This window comes from Cryptomeria japonica, chromosome 10 (assembly GCF_030272615.1).
Source record: "Cryptomeria japonica chromosome 10, Sugi_1.0, whole genome shotgun sequence".
NCBI classification, from domain to species: Eukaryota; Viridiplantae; Streptophyta; class Pinopsida; order Cupressales; family Cupressaceae; genus Cryptomeria; species Cryptomeria japonica.
In genome coordinates this window covers 546,501,400-546,518,421 of record NC_081414.1, presented here as the reverse complement: position 1 = coordinate 546,518,421, position 17,022 = coordinate 546,501,400, and the positions used below count along the sequence as shown (strand labels likewise).

The 17,022-nt window shown below is 38.1% G+C and overlaps 1 protein-coding gene across 1 annotated transcript in view; it reads left to right on the top strand.

Annotated features, from left to right (window-relative positions):
• Positions 1 to 15,957, top strand: part of LOC131060759 (uncharacterized) — a 297,226-nt gene extending 281,269 nt beyond the window's left edge. Inside the window, exon 18 of the mRNA XM_057994137.2 lies at positions 15,619 to 15,957. Coding sequence (XP_057850120.2) covers positions 15,619 to 15,792 — 174 coding nt within the window. The 3' untranslated portion in view covers positions 15,793 to 15,957. The remainder of the gene's footprint in view (positions 1 to 15,618) is intronic.
• The last annotated feature ends 1,065 nt before the right edge of the window (positions 15,958 to 17,022 follow it).

The window sequence follows — 17,022 nt, the reverse complement described above, 5'->3', positions numbered from 1 at the left end:
TCAAAATCTTTAGTTTAAGCGTGGACAACCCTAATATGGGCACACAGACCGAGGAAAGGGTAGTATAAGTAGTTTCAAACCCTAAGAGAAGGGGTTGGATGTCAGATGTTGTACGACCCAAGCAAGGTGACTTGATTCTGACTGCAATTTTGTTGCCAGTCGGCACAAAAGGAGTAAAAGAAGATTGTTAATGGATTGATTTTCGAGCAAAACTGTGTGGAGTGTCTTGTATGGTGTATTTACCTCCATTGTGAGCAATTAGATTAGGTTTTGTTTTGCAGGTTGTGTGTGTTTGTAAATATTTTGTGAATTTGCTTTTCACTGTCCAGTTTTGGACTGGTTTGTGTCAATGGGCTCATAACTCCATTCCCCATTGTGGAATCACCATGAAACCATGGGGAATGATAGTACAGACCCTGTACTATAATTCAATGCAAGCAGGGCCCTTGAAAATGCAAGGAGGCCATCTAAAGACCCACTCCTAGGCGAGACTGAACAGTGCCCGGCTAGGAAGGGTTAAGTTGCAGAGGTCTTGGAGAGCAAGGAAGGACAGAGGAGGAGGCACCCTTTGGAGGAGGTGTAGAGGGGTGAGTGGAGTACCAATGGTGTGAAGGAGGAGCTTCCACCAATCCAGACAAGGTGGCAAGAGCACCAAACCTACATTGTGACCCTGGCAGGGCTAAAAACCCTCTTAAAAACCCTTAAAAACCTTAAAATCCACCTAGGGCGGTGTATGGACACTTGGAGGCCTAAAACCAGAAAAATCCTTGAGCCCTTGCCAAATGAATAGTAGGTCTTTTGGGAGGTTTCACAAGCAAATGCATCGTTTGCAAGAGGGAGCCCTAAAGGACCGAGTAGGAGGCCTAATTGGTCACAATCTTTGTAGCCCTATTTTGTAGGCAAAAGACAAAATTGTGAAATCGGTAAGGGGTAGGAAGCTTGAAACCTCTTGGGGGCACATGAATGGGTGGAAAAACCATGTAATAGACCTGACCTATCCTTGCTAAGACCTAGAAAGGTGTGGAACAAGCCAAACCCTTATTAGCCTAAGTAAGGGTTCCTTGAAACTCATGAGTAGGTGAGACCTTAGGAGTAGTTTTTCAAGTTGTTGGTGGGTGGATTGGGCAAGGTCAGGGGATTCCTCAAGCAGAGGAAGTCCTAGAGACCCTAGGGGTGGTTAGAACACCTGGTGATCCAAGGAAAGGATCCAAGAGCATAGACTAGGCTAGTCTATCCCAAATCCCATCCCATCAGAATGAGAGCAAACCATAAAGTGAAGTGACTAATCTGCAACTAGTCAGCAAGCCCAAATCTGAAAATCTGATCCATTCTTTTCCAAAGAAGATGCCCAAGAGTATGCATTTGATCAATGTTCCAAACCTTACTTAGATTTCTCTCCAATCCACCTGTAGGTGAAACAATGGAAACACACAGTGGCTGGTAAAGAAAGGAACATCACCTTTAAGTCTGAAATCTTGATCCTTATCACTCCAAAGGTCACTCCTATGACTCCCTGTAATCTCTATCAGTTCTTGTTGAAAATCCCAAGAAAGGATATCCAACCGCAAAGAAGGACTAGTATATGCTAAAACATTACTCAATCCAAAGGACAGATTGTCAAGTGTATAGATTTCATATTTATATCCTTTCTCCAAATCTACACAAGAAACAAGCTGGTAACTACTTTCCCTTACTGCTGTTCTGAAAATTCCAACAAGCTTAAGAACAATGTTTGGAAACCTTTCAAAATATAAAGTGTAGAAGTCTCTATGAATCAATTCATCCCATGAAGAAGCAACATCTCCAACTATATATGAAAGGCATGCAAGACTACTCATCAATTCTGATTTGGTATGAAGTGTCCCACTTGTTGGCCAATTCCAAAACTCAAGACCACACTTACAACTCATCATGTTGTAAGGAACAATGATACTTCCTACTTTCATATCACTCCAAATGCATCCTCCTTCTATCTCTTCATTTTCATATGTCATATCTAATGGCTTCCCAAGAGGGTAGCCAATCACCTCATAAAGTGAACATGAATCAAAACCAAGCTGGAAAGCACACTCCAATTAAAGTCCTGGATCCCACACCTTGCTGTTTTCACCAAGTGCAATACTTCAATCGCGAGTGGTTCCATCATCCAACTCAAAAACTGGATTGTCATATGTCTTCTCTATACCCATCTCAAACAATGGGTTATCATTGGAAACCACAAACTGACTTCCCAAGCTGCTATGATGAATACCAAAATTAAAATCTTTGTCATACCTTTCAGCAGTGACTCCATGGCTGCCCCAAGTCTCATGTACCTCATCTTCGAAGCTTGTCTCATCATCATTATGCCCAACAAATCCCAAACTATGTTTTGATTCCTTGCCAAGATGAGGTGAAGGTGATGAAACAATGCTAGGCTCAATTAGAGAGGAACCAAAAGAATTCACACCTCCTTGTGGCTGATCTATCATGGCTGGTGCTATAATCTCAATGACAGTATCTTCTTCAATCTTCATCTGCTTTTCCTTTGAAAGCACAGGAGTGCATTCAACACCATCATTAGCTCCATAAGCAACATTAAGGGGTTCATCATGCACAACCTCAAATATTGATTTTTCTTCTTCTTGAATGACAACCTCATCAATGGTAGGTGCATGCATGACATGGGAATCATCATCAACATTCTCAAGCTCCTCACTTGAAGTTTTTCTTTCCTCTTCTTGAGCAAATAGAGTAAGAGCTATCTTATGGTATTTTTTCTTTGCAAACTCGGTCTTGTAGCATAATTTCAAATGGTGGTTCATGAAACAATTGAAAGGTAATTCTTCCTTAATGACTTGAGGAAGTGTATCATATTCCTCAAACATGCCAAGAATTTCTTCTCTAATCTTCTCCTCATATGAACGAATCATTAAACTCTGAATTTATGTTGAAAGCACAGGATGGCAGGAATAACCGATTTCTTTGTCACTCATGGAGAATTTGATCAACTGGGACATCATTTCCATCATAGTATCAAACTTTTTCTCAACTCTCTCCACAACCCCAATGGCAACATTCTGATGTGATATTCTCTCTGCCATTGAATCCACTGAATCTGCTAAATCAACTTCCTTATCTCCGTTTCTCAAAACCTCTGAAAAGGTTTCTTCTACTGGCACTGATGGTATCTGATACTGTTGCCTTCTCTGCTCCCGGTTGTAGTATCTAATATCTCCAGCACTCAAGGAACCCTTCTGTCACACAGGCTGGCAGGATGTGTGGCTTTGATACCATTGTAATATCTCCACAATTTTTCTTGATTTTTAACACAACAAGATTCACCCGTTAAGGCTAGAATAATCAAACTTGCGCAGAAAGGAAATGCTGAAAGTAACCCTTTCACTTTCTGATCACCGAGAACCCAATATGAGAGGGTGAGAGCATATGGTGTCAAGGGGATCGTTAACTCAAATAACTGCAGGAAATGAAATCTCAAATACAATACTAGGCAGCAAGCCAGCCCCTTCCACTTTCCAGCAGGATAATGAGAATACTGAAAGATCACTTGGTGGTAAACCAACCAAGGACAAGCCAAGAAACTGAAGAAGCAATCACTCAACCGCTTATCCGACGGGAGGACTAGAAATGAAATTACAATCAACTCTACTGCTTATGCAACAGGAGGACAATATTACAATATTCAAAATACGTCGCAAAGCCAGCCTCTTCCACTTATGCAGTGGGACTAAGAGCAATAATCCAACTAGATAGATATTATTACTACTATCCAGCTTTACAATACACAATATGGATTACAATTTAAGGGAAATCACTATTCCAAAGATAGGCGGCAAGGCCAGCCTCTTCCACTTATGCAGTGGGACAAGAAAGAACAATAGAAATTGTTGTTAGTACTACTACCAGCATTACAATATGAATCATAGCATATAAGAGTGATGAACCAAGTGCAATAACATGACCAACAGTTGCAAATGAAACCAAGTCCTTTCTCTTCACACCAATGAACTCACACACCCCAAAACCAACTCCAAACACCAAAAACTCTAATTCTGATATACTCCCAGCACGCTGAAAACACACAGACCAGCAACACCAAATCCCACTAAAACACTCACAACTCACCCAATTCTTAACCAAATGACACGAAACTGAAAGCAAATAAGAACTAGGAGGTAGGCGATCATTCCTAGGACAACAAAACATTGCAAAACGACCCCAATAATTTATGCTTGCATTCCAAAGTGCTCAGCCACATGGTACGGCCAGCTAAGGTAGGATTTTGCAAAAATAAAATTCAAAACACCATTTTAAGATCTATAAACTTGCAAACTGAATCGCCTAAACCATAAAGAAAGATAGATGAAATACCCAGAACGAGGAGAATGACACACTAAGACCTGCGACCAAAAATCCACTTCAGCACACACCGCAACCAGCAACATGAACACTCAAGAAAACACACCAAAACATCTGAAACTGACACAAATTCTGCAATATTGTTCTTCAATCCACTCCTCTGAATGAAGAGAAGTCTCTGGCTCGACTAGTTGCTTTATTGCAAGCAAGAAATCAAGCTATGGCTAGGAGGTAAGCGTTCCCTGAAGCTTTCACTCTACATTTCGGAGTCCCAAATTCAAATTCAACTCCCTCCAAATTGCCATGAAATGAAATGAAATGGCATTACACTTGGGCGTCCAAACCAAAATATCTTTTATTTAGCAAAAGTCATATTTTTCCCCTAAGTGGCCGCCCAAATAATCAATCATGAAATATAATATAAAGTCAATCCTTTTAAATGAAAAATACCTTCAAGGGCATCTAGACTTTAGGTTATAAGTTGATAATTTAAATATCAAATCGGCCCCCTTTCTATCTTTACACAAATTACGCCTAGGCCAAGGGGAAAATAATAAAGTATTAAAAAATACTTTAACTATCATATACTGAATACTACTCAAAATGATTTGAAGGCTGTAATCTTGAAAAATGCACTGCTCGAAATAGCTTCCAAATCAGACCACTGCAACTTGCCAACAGCGGCATTGCCAAAAATAGTACTTACTATAAATAGCATACTGCTAAAAATAGTAAGTGTTTCCAAAGTGATTTTAACCACATTCCAAGCAGCTATCACACTTACTAAAAGTAGTAAGTCCGAAAATAGTCACCCAATGTCGAACTGTCCTGAACCTTTTTGAAAACCCAGAAGGAATCCAGAATCCAAACTATCAAACTCCCACATATATACCCCTGAAATCACCAAGGAATCCTCCTAGAAAATAGGAAACCCTAATTCTACTCTCGACTAGCCTACGGGGCTCCAGAATAGGTTAACGGCCAATTGAATTGTTCACTGTTGAGAAGGGGACATTACACTATCTCCTCGAACCCCGAAACCCGAACTTCTCGTCCTTGCCAAATTTTGAGATTCGAGGAACCAGTCTCCCCCTTCCCCTTTTTGGGAAGAGGTATCCTATCTCCTCAAACCTCGAAATCCGAAGTTCTCCTATCTCCTCCCTCATCCCTTCAGACTCTAGGGTTCCCAACTCCTCTCCCTTTGCAGCAGTTTCTTGAGGGCCTAACGTCCAATCTCCAATGAACAACAACACTTCCAGATGGCATGATCAACACTCAAGGCTCTTAATGCTCCACCAACTCCTGCGACTTGTTTACTTTCATTTGTGGAGCTATAGGGGCGTATTTAATGTTTTTTGCAGTATTGCCATCAAGGGGAGTCCAAGGCCATGCTTATTTATGGCTACTTGATGGCCTTCATGTTAGGTCTATATGCTCTGACTTTGGAATGTCTGGCAATCTACCTTCTAGAAGTACTTTTCTTTGTGTGATTGCCTTGTCTGGGTATGGCCAAGTTGCTTGCACACACAACTATGTCAGGTACGACCACTTCCCTATCTTCCTGTACACACCAGGGTCAAGGTTTCTTCTCTTTGACCATCGGTCTCTTCTCTACAACCAGTTTGCTCTATATAGGTTGTTAAAAGGTTCTCTCCCTACTAGCTTGAACTACTTTCTGCTCTTTCACATCTCTTGAAGATTTGTATACTTTCTTACATTTTTGCAACTGTAAGTTTGGCCATTGGCCTGAGAATGAATTGGAATCATCATTCTTGCCACTCTTCAATTTATGTATGTTGTGTATGTTTTCTTACCTTCATTATAAGTGTATGTTTTGTGGCTTTTTCTCACATATATGCTGTGTTAATTTGTTTCCAAGTGTGACTTGTGGGAATTCTTCTTCCCTTTTGACATTCAACAAAACCTAACCTCCATATATGTGTTTGCTGCCATTCATGCAATTGAAGTTTGTGCATCTCCAGGGTATTTTGATTGATTCTTCATGTCATCTTGGGGCGAGGAGAGAGACATCTCTTATCTTGGTGCATCACCTCCTTTCATTTTTTGCACTTCCTTCTTCCCTTTTCTTCTACAAGCTGTTAGAGTAGGTTTAGAAGTAGAATTTGGAGTGTTGGGTTGGTTCAACACTTGCACCTTGATTGAGAAGGAAGCCGGCCTTCTCCGGAGATTCAAACCCCTTGTGCAAGGTCCCACACTTTGGGGTTGTTTCCATGTTTCACAAGGTTGTTAGGTTGATAGCACAGCAAGTGTGCAAACTTTTGTTACAACACTTATCTTGGGACTCACTGAGTCTCTATGAGTCTATATGAATGTTGTAGCTTTGATTGATATGCATATTAGCCATTTGGGTCTTATCATATGTTTGTAGTTCTTTTGTTGCTAAAAGGAACTAGCCTACATATAGCTTCACCCCACTCTATCAAGATGAATGTGATTAGCTCTAAGAGAGTGAAGAAGCTTGTGGCTGTACGCAATGCTTTACATTTGAAGGATCACAATATGATTGAGTGCAAAGAAAGTTTAATGACATGGTGGGATGTAGAGCTAAATGGGCTAGCATAGATTGATGAGGATCAAGTTGCACATACAAAGCTGGTCATGGTCCAGTTGTAAGAGCTAGATGAGTCTAGCAGTTCCAATGATAAGTCTACCATGATATTTGTGTCAAACAATGAGTTAGATTAGCCACTGTATTTTGTAGCTTAAACTTGATGAATAATTAATGTAATATAAATATTTTGGTCAATTCATGTCAAATTGTCAAACTTTTTATAATTCCCGTTTCTTTGTACCCATATTATTTACAGAAATGATTAATTACATAAATCATTCATCAAATTTAACCTTAAACTATTAGCCACTTTATTTTGTAGCTTAAACTTGATGAATAATTTATATAATATAAATATTTAGGTCAATTCATGTCAAATTGTCAAACTTCATATAAATTCCAGCTTCTTTTATCCATATTATATACATAAATGATTAATTGCATTTGTTTTTCTGTTTTTTGTCATTAATTTTAAAATATTAGTTTTTATATATTATTGCAAGTGTCATCCACTTATTGTCCTATGCCCAACCTGGTCCTTGAAACTGGTAGCGACACTAATTTTTTTTAATTGTCATCCAATTGTATCTATGGTAGAGAGCCCTGAAATTTGATGTATCCGAGCTAATGTTGTACTTGTTTCAAATATCATATCTACTTCCATGCAACCTTGTCACGTGTACTGGGGGTATGATATATATTATTAGTATCTTGATAGATTTAGAAATAATGCTATAGCCACATATAACCATCTATTAAATAGAACCCAATAAGTACATTAAGTATGGGACACACCCTTTTTTTTTTTTTTTTTTTGATAAAAGTGGATAGAACCACTGAACTATATTAAATTTTAAAAGTTTTTTACCATGTCTGGTTCAAAAAGCACTGAAGGGAAAGAACCAGTAAGAAAACCCTTCAGTTTTGCTCAAGTAACACAAGCCTATTCTACCCAATACCAAATGCCCATTGGCATAGTACATCAAAAAACCCATCCCAATTACATAAACCGCATTAGATATAAAGGAAGCCGCCAACAGAAGCATATAGAAGGAAGATTAAAGTATGATCACCGAAGGATGCATATCCATTGCTGCCAAAAAACACCAGTCTGAACCACTCCTGTCTATGAAACACAATTCTCCAAACCACTGGTTAGAATGATACCACATAGCAGAAATGAAACCAAAATCAGAGACCCTGTCAAAATAAACATTGTGATCAAGCATAGCAAAACCCACACCAAAGAAAAGCCACACCAAATAAGGAGGTTGATGAAGACTACATCTATGCCCTTCTTTACTTCAAATATTCCAAAACCGAGGAAGGGATCTCATCCACACTTACCTCCCGCATATTAGCTTCACTGTCAATGGCTAAGTTAGCCAAGAAATCTGCAATCTTATTCACTTCCCTATAACAGTGGGAAATCAAAAAGGAATCAAAAAAATCTAATTTTTGCAAAATATGATCAAGTATATATTGTAATTGCCAACAATTCGACTTCTTTTTCATGACACTTTGAATAATAACCATAGAATCACCCTCAATTATCAAGTCCTTAATTCCCAAAGATATAGCCATATCCAAACCAAAGGACAAAGCAAAGAATTTTGTACAATTGTTAGACTTGAAACCAATCGCATGACAACGAGCCTGAACAAATCTTACCTTATGATCATAAATTACCATACCTGCCCCTGCCAGGCCAGGGTTCCCACGAGAAGCACCATCAAAATTCAATTTAAAGTGCCCTTGCGGAGGAGGTTTCCAGCAAGCAAAATTTCTCTTACTTATAGCATTAGTCTTATTTAAAATAGATCCATGAGAAGGTAAAACTGATAACATTCTCCAAACTTGAGTTACCATACCATCCCGATGAGAAAAAGAGGTAAGGGTTTCCAAATTCTTATAGATAAAAGACAAAGCAACTTCAGAGATGGAAGATTCAATCCTCAATAAAACCTCAGCCAAGGAAGAACTTGTTTGTTTAAAAATCCTATTATTACGCTCTAACCAAATATTCCAAATCACAATAGATGGAGAAATAATCCAAAGACATGCATAGAAAGATGAGGCAAACAGGAGAGGCCAGGCTCTAAAGTGGGAAAGGAGATCCTTACCAATAACAAAGGATAGATTAAGCTTTTCAAACAACCACTGCCAGCAAGCATAGGCAAAATCACCATGAAGAAACAAGTGTGCAGAGGATTCTAAATTTTTATTACAAAAGACACAAGAAAATATTGCAGTAATACCCAACCTGTCCAACCTCATTCCTGTAAGGACCCTGTCCTGCACTACTAACCAAGCGAAAGCACCAGCCTTTGGGAGGCAAGCCATATGCCAAAACAACTTGTATGGCCAAGTAGATAAATCTTTACCAACCAAGAGAGAATTATAGCCATCCTTAACTGTGTACTTACCAGAGATATTCCTTGTCCAGATAAGCTCATCGTCGGCATCAAAAAGAATTATTACTCTCTCCCCCAACATCTTTTCATATTCCAATTTCACATTTTGATCAATATCTAAAAACTCAGTTGATTTCCATTTTGCCACCTTAAGATTCCCACTATACTCAATTTCAAAATAATCAGCCACAAAGACACCCCAAAGGGAAGAAAGAGTGGAAATTAAAGGAGACCAATCCCTCGCGTTCACCAAAGGGGGATGTCCATTCCAAACTTCCTCCCAAAATCTGACCTTTCTACCATTATGAACAATCCATGAGAGATGAGGCAAAATCACTAATCTACATTTACATAGAAAAATTCCAAATAGCTGAACGAGACGGTAAATTAGAAACTTGAAAAACATACTCTCTTGGTCTGTTATTTAAATATTTAGCAAACATAATTTGTGCCCAAAAGGAGAATGGTCTCTCATAGAATTTCCAAACCAACTTAGCACCTAAGGCTAAATTTTGACTTTCTAGACTCCTAATGCCTGTGCCCCCAAGGTTTTTAGGCAAACAAACTTTATCCCATGCTACCAGAAGGAGTTTCTTCTTACGTTTTTTATTATTACTCCAAAGGAAGGACCTAAGAGTATCTTGCAAACTAACAAGAACCGCTTTCGAAGACTGCAAAACAGACATGAGATAAATAGGAACAACATTTATGACAGACTTAATAAGAACAATCTTACCAGCCAAAGATAACCATCTATGATTCCAGAATAGGATCCTTCTAGAGATAACCAAAATGATCTTATCCCAAAACTCAACTCTATCCTTCTTAATGAAGAAAGGTATACCAAGATAAGAACAAGGAAGATTTCTAGATGCAAATCCCCAAAAACTCTTCAATCTATCCTAAACCAATTGTGAAGCATGAAGGAAAAAAATCTTTGACTTATCAACATTGACTCTCTGACCAGAAAAGGATGCATAATTCTGTATTATCCCCTTTATCACTCTTGCCTCACCCAAAGAGGCCTGACCAAATAACAAGGTATCATCTGCAAACAAGCAATGCGAAATGCTTTGTGGAACATTATGAATCCTAATTCCCTTCCAAAGCCCTCCCAGCTTAGTGGCTCTTATAGCCCAACTGAACGTTTCAACTAGAAGAATGAACAAGAAAGGAGACAGGGGATCCCCCTGCCTCAAACCCCTAGAAGAGGAGAAAAAACCACAAGGGGAGCCATTAATTAGAACCGAGAACCTTGCAGAAGAAATACAAGCACGAATCCATTTGACCCATGCCTTGGAAAAGCCCAATTTAAGTAGAACAACACACAACGCCCCCCATTCTACTCTATCATATGCTTTCATCATATCTAATTTGAGGATCATGGCCGGGATTCTCTGAGTAGAAATAGAATGCAGAACCTCATGTGCCACTATAGCTCCCTCTGCCGTCTCCCTTCCTGGAACAAAACCACCTTGTTCTAAAGAAATGATCCTAGGCAGAATTTTAGCCACCCTTAAAGAAATAGCCTTGGTAAAAATCTTGTACAAAGTATTACATAAAGCAATAGGGCGAAAATTAGCAAATGTCTTGGTAACCTCTTTTTTAGGAATAATTGCAATCATTGTAGTATTAAGCTCTTTCAAAATAGACCTATTCCTTCTAGCTTCCTCAAGGGCCAATAAAACATCATTCCTCACAAAATCCCAGCATTTCTGAAAAAATAAAGGAGTAAATCCATCTGGTCCCGGAGCCTTATCAGGGTTCATTGCAAAAACAACATTTTTAACTTCATCCAAAGAAAAAGGAGACATCAACATTTTATTATCTTCCGAAGATACCAAAGAAGGAATATTAGAAGAAATGTTATTATGAAGATCTCCATGCTCCGAAGACAATAGTGACTTAAAAAACCTAACTGCCTCTGAAGCAATATCCTCATGTTCTGTTAAAAGTCTGCCATTTGGACACTCAATACAAGATATCCTATTTCTACTTCTCTTAATTTTTGTTGAAGAGTGAAAAAATTTTGTATTTTTATCACCATCTGAAAGCCAGATCTCCCTGGATTTTTGTCTCCAATAGATTTCTTCTCTGGACAAAACTTCTTCAAGCTCTACTTTTAGCAATTTTAGTTCATCAAAAACAAGAGGCACCATACCATGTTGAATCACATGTGAATTAAGACATTCAATCATCTCTTGAATCCTCTGTTTTTCCAGAAAGATGTTCTTTAAATGCAATATATTCTATTCTCTAATATTAAATTTCAAAAATCTCGACTTCTTAGCAATCTGAAACATTCGGGATCCAGAGCAATAAGGAGCAAAACTCCACCATTTTTTGAGCAAAGGCAAAAAGGAAGAATCTCTAAACCACATAGGTTCAAATTTAAAAGGTGACTTAAAAGGAGTTTTATCTTCCATAATTGATAGAGAAATTGGAAAATGATCTGACCCCGAAACTGGAAGAATAGAGGAAAAAAATTCAAACTCTGAATCAATCCAAACATCTGATAACAAAAACCGGTCTAACCTTTCTGCAATCTAAGAAAAATCTCTTCGCATATTTGTCCATGTGAAAATCTCATTCTGAAACTGACAATCAAAAAGACGCATGTCCTTAATGAACATCCCAAAGTCTTCCATAATTTTTTTATTAAGAAGAATACCTCCTTTCTTTTCTCCCAAGTCAGTGATAGCATTAAAATCCCCCCCAAAGATTATGAAGGGACCATGCCTTAAAAGGGGAGGAAATCCTCTTAAGTTCTCCCCATAATTTAGTCTTCCTTTGAATACCAGAAGGAGCATAAATATTAAAAAGCCAAAACTTAACCTTCGAAAGCTTGCTTTTAACTAAGGCCAACATCCAGTTTACAGTAGAAGCAACTAGCTCAACCTCAATGTTATAGTTATTTCAAAGAAATGCCAAACCCCCTGACGCACCACAAGCTGGAGAGGAGAGGAATTCCCACTTTCTCCAAGAAGAAAAAACCAAATCAGCAGACTCCTTTGACAATTTTGTCTCTTGCAACATGAAAATATCACACTTAACTAAATCCATCTGGGACTTAATTAAGCGCCTCTTGTTAGGGGCATTTAAGCCCCTAACATTCCAAGATATAATTCTCATTGCTCTCGAGGAGAGACCGAGGCTCCCCTCTTTCCTTTAGACGGAGAAGACTTTCCTTCTCCAAAACTACTTTGAAGATTACGCTTCACAGCCCCTGACCTAGTCACAGGAGGACTGATAATAGACCTCTTATTCCTCTTGCCCTTAGGAGTACCACTTCCTTTCATAGCATCACCAAGAGAAACCGAATGCTTCCCTTTCCCAACACCAGGAGAAAGAGACAAAGTTTGCTAAATCCCAGCATCAATCTCCAATTGAGTCTTTCGATTCTTTGGAGGCCTACCCCTACCAGGAGAAACCACAGGTGAAGCCCTAATTAGAGTAGTTTGAACAATTGGTAAACTCTTACTTGACTTAGGAGAAGTCATGGCTAAATTATCTATGATGCCCACTTTTGATGAGGCCAAAATCTCAAAAGGGTTAGCAGATGCAGAAATAGGAAGGGTCGATTTAATTCCCCCCAAGTCATTCTCAATGGAACAGATAACCCTATTCGTAATGTCCTCATCCATCTGATGCTCATGATCTTTAAAAAGATTGTTCACTTGGTGAACCAGATTTTCATCTGGCACAATAACAGGAATGTCCCCCAACTGAATATTATTTCCTAAGGTGGCGTTATTATCCACATCCACATCAACATGCTGCGAAGAATTAGACACCAATTCTTTGACTTGTTGAGCAAGGATAGCATCATCAGGAAACCCTAGAGAAGAAACCCCAACATTAGACTCTAAAACAACCCTATCTTTCTTCGCAAAAATCTGACCAATCCCCTGACAACTTTCTAAGCATTCTTTTGACTTCACGGGACAGACAGGATTCCCACCACCATCATTTAGTGACTTATCCAAGAAATTCGAGGTAGTGAGATTTGGAAGTAGATCATCAACATTGTTGTCCCCCGAAACCACAATATTCTGGTGAGCTACTGTCTTATCCTTACTTGTAAAAAACCCTACAGACTCTGGATCGTGAGACAACATAAACCTCTCGCTTCCCAACATCCCTCATAGCCTGGTTAACCTCAAAAGTAGCGGGAGGTTCCCAGTGGAACCATTAACTAATAGTTTATCCAGAAATAGATTATCGTTACTACCCAAGCAATGTTCTGCCTTATCCAGAACAGAGGATTTCGAAAAATCCATAAGGAAAGGAGCATCTAATTGCAAGGAAGTTTTACCAAAGTCTTTCTCCAACTTATTAATTGGTTGTTTACAGATACCCTCATGAGATTTAATGATACAGGTTCGAGGGCAAACATTATTAGGGTTAGTCAAGACACAAATTTTTACCAAAACCTCCCCCTCCACAAAATCAAATCTTGATGACAAGAAAGAACCACAAGTATTACCAATTTGTTCCCAAACCTCTGGGTCCATAAATTCAAATGGTAATTTGGGCAAGCCAAACCAGAAAGGAACTAATTTAAAGCTTGACCAAGCAGGGACATAAAATGGTTTCCAAGCCGAAACAAACACTAAATTTTTACCAAACCAGTAATGTGAAGATTTTAAAACTTCATCCCTAATAGAAGAAGAGTTGAAAACAATAATAAATGCATTTGCAGAGAGTAATTGAAAATAACGCATATCAGACCACTTTTTCTGCAATTTATGATGAAATTTAGATAAACTAGTTGCATCCCCCCATATTTCCCCAGAAATAGCATGTGTATGCAAACAATGGTCTTTCAAATCCACAATAGAATCAAGTAAATCAATGCATGGAATAGGAGCCCATACCTGTGAAGACCCACCTCCTAAATCAGAGCTGGTTTGATTTTCACTTACCTTATCGTCTTTTCCTGATGTCGAAGATTCCCTTACCTTATCCCCCCTTTGATGTGACGAAGATAACTCAAGCGGGCTACTGTTAGATTGTTTGTCCATCATCTTTTCACCAGTGTTCAGCCGAGAAGCCCTAATTGCCTCATTTACAGATGAAAACTTCACAACTTTCGCATAGGAAGGTTTTCCTCCCAGCTCTGTAGATCGTTTACCCGGAAGCCCCTTTAAATGATTTGGGATAAACTTTTGCCGTGGGCCCTGACCAAAATGCCTACGATCCAAAAATCGTCGATGCCCTTCACCAAATCTGTCCATACTCCGCCAATTTCCACTGCTTGGACCTCTGAAAAAACCCCGAAAATACTTGGAGACCGGTTTGAAATTTCGTAAGTCTGCCCTCAACCAATTTTGCACTGCCATATCTACCCATTTGCCCTTCGTAAAGACCAGCTGTGGGACATGCGGCTGATCTTCCCAGCCCACATCAGCCCACGCGCAAATAACCCTAGATTCGTCCATGTCTTACAGGCAGAAGAGCAGAACTTGAAGAATACCAAAATGTGGGTATGCTGCTCTTTCAGAAAAAAACTCGGACAGTTTAATCAAACCCTAATTCTCTGGTTGATAAGCAATAATAGTAATTAATATAGGGAGGTTTTAGCTATGGTTCCATGAAGGTGGCTTAACTAAAAAATTTCAGTAGGTGCTGCTGAAACTTTGAGTCTTCTACAATCTTATCAGCCCCATAGATTTTATAGCAGTTAATGGTAGAACATTTATTGGAAAGTGGTAATCCCATGATTTGCTTAAAAACTGTACTAAGAAGGAAAATCTAAAATTTTGTTCCAAAATTTGCTGGAAGGAATCCAAAAAATTCAAATGCCTTCTAATGATATCACATGGATCAAAAATCCCTAAGAAATTTCCAGCCACACCTGATAGGCAGCCTTTAAAAGTCAAGGCAAAAAAAGTTGGGGTTCCAAGTTTTCAAGATAAGATTCCAAATAATCCTTTAGTAATTGCTTTATCATTATATGATTTTGAAACCTAAAGCCCCGTTCATGGAACTATATTCTACAATATGAATATTTTGACATTGTTTGTTAGAAAGGAGGGGTCCAGCACAATGGAAAAAAAATACAGTGAAATGATACTTTGTTATCTCATCTGTCATATTCTAGAATCAGAATTTCAATAAATTTAGTTTTGAAGGCTAGCAATGTATTAAATTATTTAGTAGTAGTTGGTTGTGCATGCATAGCCTATTCTTTATTTTCTTATGCTTATCTAGCTAGTTTATTACTTCTGTCTCATCCATGTTTATTAGAAAAGTGAAATGAGATTGTCACAGGTGCATCTTGACCACAAGCATATGGGTTTAGGAGGAGATGACAGTTGGTCACCTTGTGTACATGATGAGTATTTAGTGCCTCCAATACCTTGCAACTTTTCTGTAAGGTTCTCACCTACAAATATATCACATTCTCCATACACGGATCTTTTCTTCTCAGTACTTCCAAAATAGTGATGCAAAAGGCATCTTTAATGTTGTGACCTTTTGTTGAATGCTTCATCATGCCCAAATACTTCCTTTCCAAAGTTCTTATGTTTACATGAGATATTGTATTTGTTATTATTTAATTTTGCAAAATACCTTAGTAATATAGTGCTTGAAGCTTGTTTAATCTTATTCTTATAGTGAGATATGCAATGCATATCAGTAAGAATTTGAAACATATTTAGTTAGTAAGATAGTTACATTTTAAATGAAGTGAATTTTGCTTTACGATTTTATGTATGTTGAATAAAGAACATTTTTTCTAGAAACTTAAATACTGAATTTTTGTGTGCGTGACTTTTGCTAGTTAAAAGGTATAATTTTATAATCATATGAACCGAAGATACGAAGTTCAAGCCCCTTTCAATTGACCAGCCATTGTTCAAAAGCCACGACAAATCAAAATTTCTCCTAAACCCCATTAAAGGAGACTATTCTATCATTTGCTAATATGTCAGTTCATATGATAAATTGGGCAATCACATTCAAAGCAAAACAAGGAAAATAAATCAACGAGGTTTTTATTTTATTGATCGTTAAATACTTTTTGTGGTTTTGAAAATGGCATTGATCTTTTATTTGATAATATTATGGGAAATTGATATTTGTGGCAAAATAATTGTGATTTATGTTTTTGCAAGATAGAAGTTTCAATTTATTATTTTTGTTAAGTTGGTTTGGAGAAACTCGACAACGTTTTTTTTTTCTTAAAAAAAGGCCTTGCTAAATATTGTGTGATCCATGGACAATGTGTGAAGTCAGTTTGGTCAAGATTGTCAAATATTGATTAATGGTGCTTGTGTAACGACAGAGCTGTGTTTTAGACACCTATTCAGTGCTGAGTTCAAATCTCCTCAATATTACAGAAGAAAAAGATTGTCAATAATTATTAGTAAACCTCAGTCACACTTGAGTGTACCCTATTTCTCTTACGGCACAGCCTTGCCATTTGTCTAGTTGAAATAATCGAATAAGTCATTAATTAGAAGCTTCAAATTCAAAGATTTCATGAGAGAAATAAGCTAATAATCAAGCAAAAAATTAATATGATAGATGTTTCAGCACTTTTAAACATGCTTGCAATTGCCTTGAACTTGAACAATGATAGACACCATGTAGGGTGATGAATTCATAGTTTTTCTTCACGTAAAATTTTGCTATGTTCCCAACATGTGTGAACCTTTGGGATTGACAATT